Consider the following 16584-nt stretch of genomic DNA (forward strand, 5'->3'; position numbering starts at 1 on the left):
TGTATTATAGGATTAGCACATAAAATCTTTATCTATAAAGAAGTGAAACAATAAGCACATATAATAACTCTGAGGGAAAACCACGGGACACAAATCAAACTTACGGAAAAAGGGCATCAAGGACTCTCTGGCCAGTCAACAGAGGATGATTAGCTGGCAACTTCTCAGTGACAGGCCGAACCTGACGTACAGGCCATACTTGGACCATGCTGAACTTCTCCTTTATACCTTCAAATTCAAGCTCCAACACAACATCCTACAAAAATACAGCAGGACTTTAAGTACACTATAAACATTTCTTCCTCTAAAATCAAAGTAACGCCAGATTTCTCTTGGGGGGTTAGGGAGGTGGTATGTGAAAGTGGGGAGGGAGATTTATACTTTTTTATTGTAAATCTTTACATACTGTTCTAATTTTTTTTAAACCAGGTGCATTGTTACTATTTTAATGATTTTTTAAAAAAGCTTAGAAGTTTTGGAGAAAGGAGTATCTCAAGTAATAGAGGGATAGTTAAATAAATTACATGAATATGCATAGGAAAAATTCTTGAAGGGTACAGAAGATACTCCTGGGACTGAGGGAGAGAAGAAATGAAAGCTTTCATAATTTATTTTCCATTCTTTATTTTGCTTACTTTATTATAATGCTCTGACACTGCTTTAATGAAAAATACTAATCTATTAAGAACCCTAACATATTTAATAAAGTTAAATATTTTAAATTATTTACAAAAGCAAAAAGATAATGAGTAATACTCTAACATTTGTGAACACTGAGATGGTTTTAACTGTTCACAAACAATCTCAAAGTCCATAGACCTATAGAAATCTGTAATCTTGTTGATGCATGAATCTGAACTGTCTACTTCAGGGTTTTCTTTCAAGTATAGGTGAGTCTCTAAGCTAGTGAGTAAGGTTAGCTGACTGCCCAGAATCCCGATTTAATTCTTTTGCTCTGTATATGTTGTAGAGCACAGACTGATTCTTGTGAAATGACTAGAAAATTATTATCTTTTATCATATTTTATTGGGAAAAAATTATATGCTATAATGATCTTCTCAATAAAGCTATCTTCATACCCACAAAGATTATCATGCATCTACTGTATTTGGTGTGATGTGACTATCAATAACATTAAAGGACTAAGTTTTAAGTGGCTCACCCAGAGTAAGAACTTATATAATCCATTCTACAATTCATTATGTGAATAGAGACTGACAGAAAGATCAGTCTATTCTATGCCTAAAGAATCAGAGGTTTAAATAATGTAGCATAAGTTAAGAAGGTAGGAAAATACTATACTAGCTATTTCTCTTCAAAAAGAAATAATATATTTTGCTTTTTGTATTCCCAAGCTCAAGTTTTAAAGAAAAAAATCTTAAATAAAAAAATAATTATGGGAGTAACTTAAAACATACACATTAAATATGAATTCTGTAACTATTCAGAGTACTAAAACGGGGCAACTGTCACATATAAGGGGGGCCACTCTTGTGAGATAAAGTTTATATGATACTTACAGAGGTATCGTAGTTTCCAGGTGGAGCAATGTAAGTGACAGTTCCTCTGTTTCGTGGGGGCAACATGATTTTGTGTTTGATGAGTGAGTTCTCGTTGACAATTCCATAAATATCTCCACCAGTGATGTGACTACCAACCTAGAGAACAAATGCACTTGTTTAATGTTCAAATAAATATCAAACCATTTAATGTTTAATAAACGTCACGCAGACTCACCCTTGCTATTATTTAAATCATTTGCTTCACTTATCAATAGAACACATTTGTTCTATAATCCTTCTAGTGGAGCTAAAAAAAAGATGTAAACTATGCTTCTGTGGTCTATTTTTATTTTGACTAAGAGTACAAAATAGTTCAGTAAACACTCTTTTCACATTCTTTCACCAATTTTAGAAATTTAGGTTACAAAGACATACCCGTAGGTTTTTGCAAGGTGTGAAATCCCATTTGACATCTCTGCTAAGAGCAGACACATTTACTCCTCTGGGAATGTAAATACTTTGAGTCTGACTGCTGATATCCGACAAAGGTCTTTGAATACCATCAAAGATGGCTCCCATAATGCCAGGACCAAGCTCTACTGAGAGGGGTTTACCAGTGCGGAGTACAGGATCTCCAACAGACACACCAGCTGGAAATGGCAGTTGAGAAAAACTCACTATGAAAGATTAGAGATACTATAAAAAGGAAATACCACAGTTTAACAGGAAATGATACATAAGGCGCTAAACCTGCGATTCTCAAACTTTTAGTCCACAGCATCCTTAGTGTTTCGGTAACTTTTTCATAGTGACCTACAACAAAAGATATATATATATACATATATATATATAAAATTCCATCTATTAAATAATTATGTCCAAACATCTTAATACATGTGTATGTCCTAACAACTAAGTGGTACTTTGAAAAATACACATAAATTGAAAGAAAAAAGAACATTTTAATTTCATTATAAAATAATCTCAATTCTTATAAATGGGATTTATGTGCCTGTTGGGTATTCTACAATTTCCAAACCTTGGAGTCAGATTGAATACTCATCCCACATCATTTTTGTATGACACTTGGTTTTTAGCTTAGCAACTGCCAAAACTCAGCTTCACAAAGATATGATATCATCAACAAGAATATAGTACAGTCAAATAATAAAAGTGTTTATTATCTCAAGCTACTAGTTCTCATGGTGTCTGACAAAATGTCTAATATCCCCGTGTTTACCGTAAAACCTTAAAATATCCTGGGGCACCCACATGAGTTTGCTGCAGCTGCCCAGAGTGCCCTGGGGCACAGTTTGGGAGCCACAGGCTTAAAAATAGAAGCAAAAGCCTCTCCATCATACTTGGTTTCAACTATACTGGTGAGGAGTATCAGTTCCCTAAAAAGGATATTAGGACCTGGACAAAAACTTAAACGCTTAAGACTAAGAAACAACCAAAAAAATCTTCAGACTTAACAATCATTAAGAGATTTATTAATAAATGTTGGTATATTCATAAGCTGGAATTCTATGTAGACGTAAAAAAGACTAGGCACTTCTACGAATTTTTCAAGAAAGATCTCCAAAATATATTTCCAATATTTGATTATGAAATATTTCAAACCTACAGCAAAGCTGAAAGAATTTTACAGTGATCTACCATAAACATTGTACTATATTTATCACATATTTATCCATCTTCCACCATACATATATTTTTAAGTGAAAAAAACAAGGTGCAGAACAGTGCATATAATATGCTATGCTATCTTTTGGGGAAAAAAGGAAATAAAAATAAAAGTATATATTTATATTGGTTCATATAACAAACTAGAAGGATACAAAATAAATGGAACTAACAAAATGGGCTGCATGAATGCATGTCTGTTTTGAAAACTGGCCAAATACAGGATAACAAAGGCAGAGCGGGTTCTCACTATACACATGGTCATTTGTTTATTTTAAATCTTCAAGCCATGTAGAAGACTAAATAAAAGATAAACCTAACAATAGAAAAAAATCCTTTTGATTAGTGATGATTTCATAGCTATGAAGACTCTTAATTTTATTAAAAATTTCAAATTAAAAAATTTAATTTTATTAAAAATTTTCAGATTTTGTTTAGAATTAGCACTCCAATACTGACAGAGAGAACAGGTACCATAAGCATATATTGTAATATGGCAAAAAAGCTGTACCAAATAAAACTTAATTAAGTAGCCAAAGAAGTAATACTGATCTTGAGAATAAGAGCAATGAAATATTAAGAGCAATGAAAGGTCAGGAGATAATACTAATTTCTTAAAATAAGAGCACTAATTCTTAGTACCTTTCTTCAATAAACTCCTATATATCGGGTTTCTTCAAAACACCAATATTCCACGTTTCTGATACCATTGGTGCTGCTTATACCTTTGCCATAAATCTTTCAAATCTGATTTATAGAAAATGGCTAGAAATTGAACCAAAAAGGATACAGGTTTCTTCATACACCTGGATAGTGGCCATGTCACCCTCCAATCGGATAATCTCTCCAACCAACTCACTGTGGCCCACTCGCACCAGTTCATACATGGCTGCACCTGCCATGTCACAAGCTGTAACCACTGAAAAGAACAAATGAGTATTAAGATAATTAAAACATCCAATAAATACTATAATACACTTCTCTCATATATTCATAGGAAAAATAAAATACCTACTATGGAACACACTATCTCATAAAAAGACAGTTTTAAAAAATTATACTTGATTTAAAATACTGTGTTAGCCGCAGAAATACAAAGCATCCTAAGAGACTACTACAAGCAACTCTATGCCAATAAAATGGACAACCTGGAAGAAATGTTAGAAAAGTATAACCTTCCATGACTGAACCAGGAAGAAACAGAAAATATGAACAGACCAATCACAAGTAATGAAATCGAAACTGTGATTAAAAATCTTCCAACAAACAAAAGTCCAGGACAGATGGCTTCGCAGGTGAATGCTTCCAAACATTTAGAGAAGAGCTAACACCCATCCTTCTCAAACTCTTTCAAAAAAGTGCAGAGGAAAGAATACTCCCAAACTCATTCTATGAGGCCACCATCACCCCGATACCAAAACCAGACAAAGATACCATAAAAAAAGAAAATTACAGGCCAATATCACTGATGAATAGAGATGCAAAAATCCTCAACAAAATACTAGCAAACAGAATCCAACAACACATTAAAAGGATTACACCATGATCAAGTGGGATTTATCCCAGGGATGCAAGGATTCTTCAATATATGCAAATCAATCAAGGTGATACACCATAGTAACAAACTGAAGAATAAAAATCATATGATCATCTCAATAGATGCAGAAAAAGCTTCTGACAAAATTCAACACCTATTCATGATAAAAACTCTCCAGAAAGTGGGCATAGAGGGAAGCTACCTCAACATAATAAAGGCCATATACGACAAACTGACAGGAAACATCATTCTCAATGGTGAAAAACTGAAAGCATTTCCTCTAAGATCAGGAACAAGACAAGGATATCCACTCTCACCACCATTATTCAACAGAGTTTTGGAATTCCTAGCCACGGCAATCAGAGAAGAAAAAGAAATAAAAGGAATACAAATCGGAAAAGAAGAAGTAAAACTGTCACTGTTTGCAGGTGACATGATACTATACATAGAGAATCCTAAAAATGCCACCAGAAAACTACTAGAGCTAATCAATGAATCTGGTAAAGTTGCAGGATACAAAATTAATGCACAGAAATCTCTTGCATTCCTATACACTAACAACGAAAGATCATAAAGAGAAATTAAGGAAACAATCCCATTCACCACTGCAACAAAAAGAATAAAATACCTAGGAATAAACCTACCTAAGGAGGCAAAAGACCTGTATGCAGAAAACTATAAAACACTGATGAAAGAAATCAAACATGACACAAACAGATGGAGAGATATACCATGTTCTTGGATTGGAAAAATCAATCGTGTGAAAATGTCTATACTACCCAAAGCAATCTACAGATTCAATGCAATCCCTATAAAATTACCAGTGGCATTTTTTACAGAACTAGAACAAAAAATCTTAAAATTGGTATGGAGACACAAAAGACCCTGAATAGCCAAAGCAGTCTTGAGGGAAAAAAACGGAGCTGGAGGAATAAGACTCCCTGACATCAGACTATACTACAAAGCTACAGTAATCAAGACAATATGGTACTGGCACAAAAACAGAAATATAGATCAATGGAACAGGATAGAAAGCCCAGAGATAAACCCATGCACCTATGGTCAACTAATCTATGACAAAGGAGGCAAGGATATACAATGGAGAAAAGACAGTCTCTTCAATAAGTGGTGCTGGGAAAACTGAAGAGCCACATGTAAAAGAATAAAATTAGAACACTCCCTAACACCATAGACAAAAATAAACTCAAAGTGGATTAAAGACCTAAATGTAAGACCAGACACTATAAAACTCTTGGAGGAAAACATAGGAAGACCATTCTTTGACATAAATCACAGCAAGATCTTTTTTGATCTACCTCCTAGAGTAATGGAAAGAAAAACAAAAATAAACAAATGGGACCTAGTGAAACTTAAAAGCTTTTGCAAGCAAAGGAAACCATAAACAAGATGAAAAGACCACGCTCAGAATGGGAGAAAATATTTGCAAACGAATCAATGGACAAAGGATTAATCTCCAAGATATATGAACAGCTTATGCAGCTCAATATTAAAAAAACAAACAACCCAATCAAAAAGTGGGCAGAAGACCTAAACAGACATTTCTCCAAAGAAGACATACAGATGGCCAAGAAGCACATGGAAAGCTGCTCAACATCACTATCAGAGAAATTCAAATGAAAACTACAATGAGGTATCACCTCACACCAGTTAGAATGGGGATCATCAGAAAATCTACAAACAACAAATGCCGGACAGGGTGTCGAGAAAAGGGAACCCTCTTGCACTGTTGGTGGGAATGTAAATTGATACAGCCACTATGCAGAACAGTATGGCAGTTCCTTAAAAAACTAAAAATAGAATTACCATGACCCTGCAATCCCACTACTGGGCAAATACCCAGAGAAAACCATAATTCAAAAAGACACATGCCCCCCAATGTTCATTGTAGCACTATTTACAATAGCCAGGTCATGGAAGCAACCTAAATGCCCATAGACAGATGAGTGGATAAAGAAGATATGGTACATATATACAATGGAATATTACTCAGCCATAAAAAGGAATAAAATTGGGTCATTTGTAGAGATGTGGATGGATCTAGAGGCTGTCATACAGAGTGAAGTAAGTCAGAAAGAGAAAAACAAATATCATATATTAATGTATTTATGTGGAACCTAGAAAAATGGTACAGATGAACCTGTTTGCAGGGCAGAAATAGAGACACAGATGTAGAAGACAAATGTATGGACACCAAGGGGCTAAAGTGGGGGGTGTGGGGTGGAGGTGGTGGTGGGATGAATTGGGAGATTGGGATTGACATGTATACACTGATGTGTATAAAATGGATGACTAATAAGAACCTGCTGTATAAAAAAATAAAATAACAAGCAAAAATTCAAAGTATATAAAAAAATAAAATACTGTGTTAGTTTCAGGTGTACAGCAAATGATTCAGTTATATACATTTTTTTTCAGATTACTTTCCATTTATAGATTATTACAATATATGGAATATAATTCCCTGTGCTATACAGTAAATCCTTGTTGCTTATCTATTTCATGCACAATAGTTTGTATCTGTTAATCCCATACTCCTAATTTGTCCTCTCCTGCTTCCCTCTTCCTTTTGGTAACCATAAATTTGTTTTCTATGTCTGTGAGTCTGTTTCATATACAGATTTATTTGTATTATTTTTTAGATTCCACATCTAAGTGATATCATACAATATTTGTCTTTGACTTACTTCACTAAGTATAATATTCTCTAGGTTCATCCATGTTGCTGCAAATGGCAATATTTCATTCTTTTTATGGCTGAGTAATATTCCATTGTATATATATACCATATCTTCTTAAGCCAATCATCTGTTGATGGGTACTTAGTTTGCTTCTATGTCTTGCCTACTGTAAATAGTGATGCTATGAACATTGGGGTAGATGCATCTTTCAAATTAAGAGTTTTCCTCTTTGCTGGACATATACCCAGAAGTAGGACTGCTGAATCATATGGTAGCTCTATTTTCAGTTTTTTAAGGAACATCCATATTGCTTTCCATAGTAGCTACACCAATTTACATTCCCACCAACAGTGTAGGAGGGTTCGCTTTTCTCCACATCCTCTTCAGCATTTATTATTTGCAGACTTTTTTGATGACAGCCATTCTGCTTCGAGAAGATACCTCACTGTTGTTTTGATCTTCATTTCTCTAATAATTAGTGATGTTGAACATCTTTTTATATGCCTGTTGGTCAGCTGTGTGCCTTCTTTGGTAAAATGTCTATTTAGGTCTTCTGCCCATTTTTTTTTTTTCTGCCCAGTTTTTGATTGAGTTGTTTGGTTTTTCGATATTGAGTTGCATGAGCTGTTTGTATATTTTGGACATTAACCCTTTGTCAGTCACATCATCTGCAAATATTTTCTTCCATTCCATATGTTGTCTTTTCGTTTTGTTGATCAAAAGACACATTTTTAGGGACTTCCCTGGTGGCGCAGTGTTTAAGAACCCGCCTGCCAATGCAGGGGACACAGGTTCGATCCCTGGTCTGGGAAGATCCCACATGCCATGGAGCAACTAAGCCCGTACGCCACAACTACTGAGCCTGCACTCTAGAGCCCACGTGCTGCAACTACTGAAGCCTGTGCACCTAGAGCCCGTGCTCTGCACCAGGAGAAGTCACTGCAATGAGAAGCCTGTGCACCACAACAAAGAGTAGCTCCCGCTCGCTGCAACTAGAGGAAGCCCGCACGCAGCAATGAAGACCCAACGCAGCCAAAAAAAAAAAAAAGAGCCATTTTTAGCATATGACATAGTTGGGGTAAACAATAAAATTTGTTAGGCTAAAGATTACTTATTTACATAATATACATGAAAACTATATTCATTTTGAAGTTCTATATGACAAACTCTTACCTAGTAGCATTGAGGCAAGTTTTGATCAACCTAGGTTGCTATAATATATGGAATGATGGGTTTTGGAACAAGAGTAATAAAAAAAACCTTTAAAACTAAAATGAGAACAAGAGCTTTAGCTAGTTGCATGATAGAATGCCACACAATTATCAGTTTGCTGTGTTGTCACCATCGCTTTGAGAAATATTATATAAAACAACATCTTTACTTTCTAACACTTTATACCAGTGGTTCTTAAAACTCTTCTGGAACAAAGACTCTTGATAAACTAATGACAGATCTATCTAGAAAACCTCCCATTTGCATCAAAGATTTTTTTCATATCCCATAGGATGTTTATTTCATATCCCATAGGATGTTTATTTCATATCCCATAGGACGTTTATAATCAGTCACCACCACTGGGTGAAATCCTAATTAAAAATCCCTATTTCTTATAAATACTGAACTAGAATTTACACTTATTATTTTGGTTTATTTATTTGTTTGTTTGTTTATTTATGGCTGAGTTGGGTCTTCATTGCTGTGCGCGGGCTTTCTCTAGTTGCGGTGAGCAGGGGCTACTCTTCGTTGCGGTGCGCAGGTTTCTCGTTGCGGTGGCCTGTCTTTGTTGCAGAGCACAGGCTCTAGGGCATGCAGGCTTCAGTAGTCGCGGCACACGGGCTCAGCAGTTGTAGCTTGTGGGCTCTGGGGCGCAGGCTCAGTAGTTGTGGTGCACGGGCTTAGTTGCTTAGTTGCATGTGGGATCTTCCGGGACCAGGGATGGAACCTGTGTCCCCTGCATTGGCAGGCGCATTTTTAACCATTGCACCACCAGAGAAGTCCTGATCATGTTGTCTAGTAAGCAAAAACTACTTTTCTGGAATGAGGGGAATGTTGTACATTTTCAGATATGTAGAAATAAGTCTTTTTTTTTTAATTAAGGAATCCACTTCTATGACTGTCATGAAGCCCAGGCTGAGTTAACAGTGACAAGTTATGGAAGTAACAACATCCCACTCTGGACTTTCTGGTTATAACCACTGTCTTCTCTCTCTAACCTCAACCTCTCTACATCTACCTCTATCTATCTCTCTACCAGACTCATGAGGCCTCAATCCCTGCCCTCCTATTCCTGGTAGATGCCAAAGCCAGCTATGTAAGAGGCCTTTTCAGGAGAAGACGACTTCTGTCTTCCCAGAAGACAAAGCCTCTACTGTGCTTTATGAGGCGGATAGCAACCCCAAACCACAGATAGGTTGGGACCTGCGCAGGCCTCAATGGAATAAGTCTATTTTAATATTTAGCCTTCTGATACAATTAATTAGATCTATGAATTAGGTAATATTCGAGTGAAAACTATTAAGATGTTAATATTTATTTAACATTGAACAATGGAAATTTATTAATTTTTTAAATACTTACCTCTGAACCTATATATAAGAATAGTTAAGATGCACCAAAATACCAGAGATCACTAACGTTTGAAATCATATTTCATAAACAAAAGTATGCCATTTTTCTACTACCTCATTAAGTACTTAAAAATTATAAATAGGTTCCAAGAGCAGTTAACTACAAGTTTCAGAAAAATATTTTTACCTAAACTCTTTTGATAGTGTTCTTTTGCCTTTTCCCTAAGAGTTCTTGTGTATAGCCTGTCTTTCCTGAAGACCTTACGATCCTCAAGGGGAAAAATTGTTTCTCCGAATGGCAAAAGAGATTGAAAACAGTGAAATATATTATCTGCTAATAAGTTCAAGCTCAAACACCAATTTCTAAGTGGTAGAAGCTTCTTAGGGAGAAATAGGCACAGTGACTGACAGTGTTTTCTTTGCATTAACACCAAAAAGTGTCATCACCTCTTCTGTGATTAGAACAAGAAAAAGACTACAACATGACTTTGTAAAAAGATATAAGGAAAAATGAATTTCCATGGCACTAAAGATACAAATCAATGAGCAGCTTTACCTACGGAAACTATGAACCACATTTTGCAATAGAAGTGTGGAATAATAAAATGAATACTAGAACAAAATTTATTATTTAAAATGCAGTACCCCAAGTGTGGGCAGAACAAACATAAACTGCTTTCCATTCTCATTATCATGTCATAAGACTATTTTCCTATAGGTAGCTAGTTATGTGATATCTGAATAACCATTCAGAAAGATTTATACATGCAAAGAGCCAAGGTTGATATTTCTGAGAAATGCTTTAAAAGCAATTATTAAAATTCAAATCCAATTAACAGACATCTAGGTATCACATACTAAAACCTATAAACTTTATAGTTTTTTAACCTCACGCTTAACAAAAAAATTAAGACATATAACACCAACTATACATTTATATAATAAACAGGATATCACAAATTAGTACCTCAATAATTATCAAATTTAGATAATAAATGTTACAGTAGCCCTTATGATGGAGGTATTACCTCAGTCTTACAGCAGCTATGAAATCTTTTAAAGACAGAATTTATGTAGGTGAACAGAAACTTGTGTATTTCTGCCTAAAACATCTTGAAAAGACATTAATTGATGTTAGGAATTTTTACTATTGAGATTATTATGTATTACTTACCAGGTCCTGAGACCCCATGCACATAACCAAACGTGCTTTCTTTATCTTCATCACGTATTTTGGGTAGCTTGGAGAAATCCATCATGTTAACTTACCTATGGTAAAAAAAAAAAAAAAAAAAAAAAAAAAGAATTAAGTTATAATTACAAACTTTAAAGCAAAAGAACCAATATAGGTAGTGAACTTTGGTGTATTCTTGAGTTATTAGCACTTCTTCAAAGTAAAATATAAAATTCTTAAGATTTGGTTAAAAGTACCTCATTCTTGGATAGTCTACAGTTATTAAAACTCAGAATTATATATCCGTATGCAAGACATTCAATAGAAAATACCCCATGGAATGTAACAGACTGTGAATTCTTTCCAACCTCTTATCTAGCCTGACAACATCTTGCCCTCCCATTATTTCTCTGACCTCCTCTCTAACTACTCTTCCCCTTAATCAGGCTGCATAAACACTGAACTCTTTGCCATTACACAAAGCACATACACATTCTGCCTCAGGGTCTTTGTACATGTTGTTCCCCCTGTCTGGAGTACTCTTCTGCCAGATGTCAGCTTCTATATACCTCCTTCAGGTCTTTCCTCAAATGTCCCCTTCTCTGAGAGGCTTCTCTGCCTATCTGCCCATCTATTTAAAATACCTCCCCTCCTTCTCTGCTTTATATTTTATCATCTAACAAGTTATATCTTACATTTAAAAAATGTTTAAATGTAAAATCTACCTTTAAAATATTTCTGGGATCATTTTTCCCTTTTTTCTTTTTTTAGCAGAACACAGAATAGTGTAAGAAATTTAGTTCAACTTCTTTACTTTAGAGATGTGCAATCTGAAAAACCCAAACAATGAACTATTCAAGTCCAAATAGAAAACTGGTTACAGACCCCAAAGCAGAATGTTTCTATGTAACTGCTGGTCTAACTTATTACTGACAATTTAATAAAGAAGATAAAATATATGTACATTTAAAAAGCTAAATAATGTCTCCAAACAACCATAAAGTAAAGGTCACAGATCAATATGTAATAAAGTATCAAATAATACACACTTATTTACTAAAAGTTCAACGATTAGAATGTTTGGGGAAAACATCTTGAAGGTCAGGTATAATTAGCATAGGAAAAGAAGGAGAGCAAAAGGCATTTCAGGTGGGGAAATAAGGAGAACAAAAGAAGGGAAATAAAAATTTCAGGAACAGTTAACAGCCTGACTGGAATAAAAGGTTTATGTTATGGCAACAGTGAGAAATAAGGATAAGGGAGACTAATTTGTGGGTCTTGAAATGAATGCCTACTGGACTTTATCCTACAAACAATAGGAAATAACCGAAGATTGAGGGAGAACTGTTATGAGAATAATGATGTTTAACCAATCTAACGTTAAGTAGGGGAAGGGATGCAGGCATGAAGAGAAGTTGAAAAGCTCCGGAAATAGTTATGGGGTGAGTGTCAATATGTTACCAGAGTTGTCACCAGACCCTTGCTCAAAACCCACCAACCCCTCCTTGGAATAGGAACTAACATATATCTTTCATCACAGGGTCTGGACACAAAGAAAGGAAGCTATAGGAAGAGAAAAACAAAAACCGGACAGAACCAGCTGAAACCAAGATGGCGATGAATCTTAACTCCAAGAGACCCCGAGTCTCTACACTGATTTTACTACATTAGTGTACCAAATGACACACCTACTGGCAGCCGTGACTGGAAGTCACTGACCAAAAAAGGACAGAAAAGTGGTGGCATCCCATTTCCAGGAAAGCCTGCCTCTTTCCCAGAAAACGAATGCATATGCATCCCCATCATTAGTCTCACTCCTTCCCCCCATTGTCTTTATTCCTTAAAAGCAAATCCGTCTTGCCATTAAGGCGAGAGCTTGATTTGTGAACTAAGTTCCCACTTATCCATTCTCTGGCCATTGAATAAAGCTTCTGTTGCTTCAATTTCTGCTTTGGTTTCATTTTTTGGCTGCTGGAACCCGAATGGAAAAAAACCTTCTCTGTGGAGGCAGAGGGCCTCAGTGGGCTAGGGCCCGAGTAGGGCTAGGGCCCATACAACTTAACTGGTAACAAATGGACTCAATTTATTAAATGTTTACTGAGCTCCTACCAAGGAAAAGGTACTGTGTTAAACTTAGGGAATAAAGACTATGAATAAAAGGAGATTTCACTGGTTTTAAACAACTGTACCATAAGACAAAATTACTTAAGTGTTCAAAATGACAATACATTGGGAGAAAAGAAGAAATTGATTCAGATGTGGGAGAAGTGTAAAGCAATGGGGATGAGTTAGGGGAACAGGTAAGAACTGGAAAGTAAGTTTCAAGGCTGAGTTGAGTCCAAATAGAAAGAATACAGAAAGAGAGGAAAATCAAACCCTGAGGTTTAGGTATTAATTCAGGCAGGGTACAGTGGTGTTTTTCAGTCTTTCTGGAGTCATTGAAGGATGGCTACAGAACCCTACCCTCCTTGGAATACAATTTGTAATCCATTAACCAAGGTATCAAAGAATTCGGGAAGGGCGTGTAACAATAAAGTCATTAACAGTGGAATTCTGGTTTGATACACTTAGTGCCTTCAGAAGCAGGACGGTGTACAGGGATAACAGGGAAGAATTAAAGAGTGATTAAAGAAACAAGCAAGAGTAAAAACAATTAAAGATCAAAACCATATGGCGATTCACTTTGTTATACAGCAGAAGCTAACACAACATCGTAAAGCAATTATACTCCAATAAAGATGTTAAAAAACCCAAAAATCAACCACATGGAGATATGGGAGACCTTCCAAGTGAGAAGAATATGATCAAAGGGGCAAGAAAAGTACCAACACCTTAAAGATGGTATCAGTGATAAGGTAGAGACTATCATCACTTTGGTCATTTATTGATAAAGATGAAGTTAGTGTATAAGTCCTTAGAAATCATGGAAAAATAATAATAAATCTGATATTACAGTCACAAATGTCAATGTAAAGGAGACAAGGATTTTGGTGTCAGTAGGAAAATTGGAGGAAGGGCAGTTGAGGGAGGAAGTAAAGAAAAGGGGAAACTGGTTTATTAGGATTTTCCAGCCTCCTAAAGATGCAGAAGGGAACTGTTGAGTAAGTAGGAATGGGACTGCAAAAGATTAGAATATAAAAAGATGAAAGTTTTTCTAGAAACTACTTAGATAACAGGGGAAAAAACAAAGTTTAAAGATAAGCATTTATTTGGGAAATGGGTTGGGCAAAGTCTTCAAAGAAGTACTAAATAAGCAAAGGAGGTCAAATTTTAATCTCCAGAAAATCAAAGATTTTCAAAGTCAGAAGAGAACTTTATAATAATACAGTCTAACTTCTTCCCCAAATATGGGTATTTCCTATGATACATGATCATCTGCCTATTAAAGTGGAAATATCATGAAATATTGAGTCAGCAGGCTTAGGAAATATCCTGATTCTACCAGTGACACACTGCAGGAGATCTTGGACAAATCAAAATCTCTTAATATCTTCATTTGAAAAACACAAGTACCACCTACCCTGGGGCTATGATTAAATTACAGTTTGTCAAAATGTTCCCTGTGAGATGTAAAATGCTCACAAAAAATTCATCTGTAATACCTACCATCTAAAGAGGGCTTCAGTTTTGAAAAAGCCATTCTATTTTCAGAAATCGCCTCTTAGAGAGTTGTTTTGTATCCAGCCTAAATCTACTTCCCCAACCTCTACCCTCTGGCCGTTTCTTCCAACTACTGTAGCCACACACAGTATCTTCCCTCCTGGAGGAATTCTCTTTGGTGTCAACTGTCCCTCAAAGGATAGCCTTTTTCAGATCTTTCTCCCCTGAGGCTACCCTCTTCCGGAAGTATTTCACGATATCAATGTTTCTTTTAAAACAGAGCAAACAAAATTAAAAACTGTATTCTAAATGTCATATGAGTAAGTTCTGAAGAGTACCACTTTCATCTGTTCTGGCTGCTTTCTTTTTATTGAGAAACAGAGACCAAGGATTTGAGTCAGACAAATGAAGTCTGAAATTATAAATTGTGCCCTTGAGCAAATCAAATTCTTTCAACCTTTTGAGACTCATTTCATCTGTAAAATCTACTGGGATTGTTGTGAAGCACCTAACAGTAAGCCTAACAGAAAAGTATTACTGATGACTACTAACTTTATTCTGTTAGTACAAGCTAATATTGCCTATATTTCTAAAAAGAACCTAACATATTCTTATCTTCTTGTTATATGAACCAAATCTAGTCAAGTGGCTAGTTTTTTTCTTAGCTATTATGTGTATTTTACCATAACTTTATTTTCTAAAACTAAGTAGATTTTATTTTAAGCATCAGTGATATGCCAGGTGCTGTATCATAGACTGAAAATACAGTGGAGTAAGAATAGTTACAATAGGGTAACAAATGTGCTCTCATAGAGCAGTGCAGAGTGATTTAGAAGAGGCATCTAACCTTGACTTGGGCAGGACAAGAGTGACTTAGAGGAGGCTAAGCTGAAACTTGAAAGATGAGGAGGCATTAGAGTATACAGTAGAACTTTCTTACAGATGCTTTAAATCTCCTAGGGTTCATGAAGGTGTTCTAGAATGTTCATGAGGCAATAATAGTATCTGTTCTGATTTTTAAAAACAGGTGTTTACATATTTTCCCTTTTAAACAACAAGAGCCTCCAAATGTATGAGCAATAATTAGTGGAAATCAAATGAGTTTGTTCATGATTCAGCTGCCTTGTGAATTTATCACTCAGCTGGATAATCCTAGCCACCATAGGAAACTGATGATTCTACAGTTTTAAACTTTATTTTTAGGCATATATTGTTTAATTTATGCCAAAGGCAGCAGGTGTTAGGAACAGTGATATCAACCTATTAAGTGAACCAAGAGCCTAAGTGATAATTCTATAAATTCACTTAAATATGCTTTTCACCAGATCCAAAAATTTCCATTCATCTGATTAATATTCTTATAACAAATCAAGATGATTCTACTTTTTAAAAAGTCAGTGTTGGGCTTCCCTGGTGGTGCAGTGGTTGAGAGTCCGCCTGCCAATGCAGGGGATACGGGTTCGTGCCCCTGTCCGGGAAGATCCCACATGCCGTGGAGCAGCTGGGCCCGTGAGCCATGGCCGCTGAGCCTGCGCATCCGGAGCCTGTGCTCCGCAACGGGAGAGGCCACAGCAGTGAGAGGCCCACCTACCGCAAAAAAATAAATAAATAAATAAAAAATAAATAAAATAAAATAAAAAGTCAGTGTTTACAACAGCCAAGATATGGAAGCAACCTAAATGCCCATCAATAGATGAATAGGTAAAGAAGATGTGGTATACAAATATAATGGAATATTTCCCAGTTGTAAAAAACGAATGAAATCTTGCGATTTTCAACAACATGGACCTAGAGGGTATTATGCTTAGTGAAATAAGT

General features: G+C 35.7%; 1 protein-coding gene across 3 annotated transcripts in view; it reads right to left on the reverse strand.

Annotated features, from left to right (window-relative positions):
* ATP6V1A (ATPase H+ transporting V1 subunit A) overlaps positions 1-16584 on the reverse strand; it is a 55669-nt gene that overhangs the window by 19023 nt on the left and 20062 nt on the right. For all 3 annotated transcript variants that reach the window (XM_067738869.1, XM_067738868.1, XM_067738866.1), the window contains 5 exons: positions 11167-11261; positions 3980-4108; positions 1939-2153; positions 1522-1659; positions 105-256 (listed from right to left, as the gene is read on the reverse strand). In XM_067738869.1, the coding sequence (XP_067594970.1) occupies positions 105-256; positions 1522-1659; positions 1939-2153; positions 3980-4108; positions 11167-11251 (719 nt within the window). In that variant the 5' untranslated portion in view covers positions 11252-11261. The remainder of the gene's footprint in view (positions 1-104; positions 257-1521; positions 1660-1938; positions 2154-3979; positions 4109-11166; positions 11262-16584) is intronic.

This window comes from Pseudorca crassidens, chromosome 5 (genome assembly GCF_039906515.1).
Source record: "Pseudorca crassidens isolate mPseCra1 chromosome 5, mPseCra1.hap1, whole genome shotgun sequence".
Lineage (NCBI taxonomy): Eukaryota > Metazoa > Chordata > Mammalia > Artiodactyla > Delphinidae > Pseudorca > Pseudorca crassidens.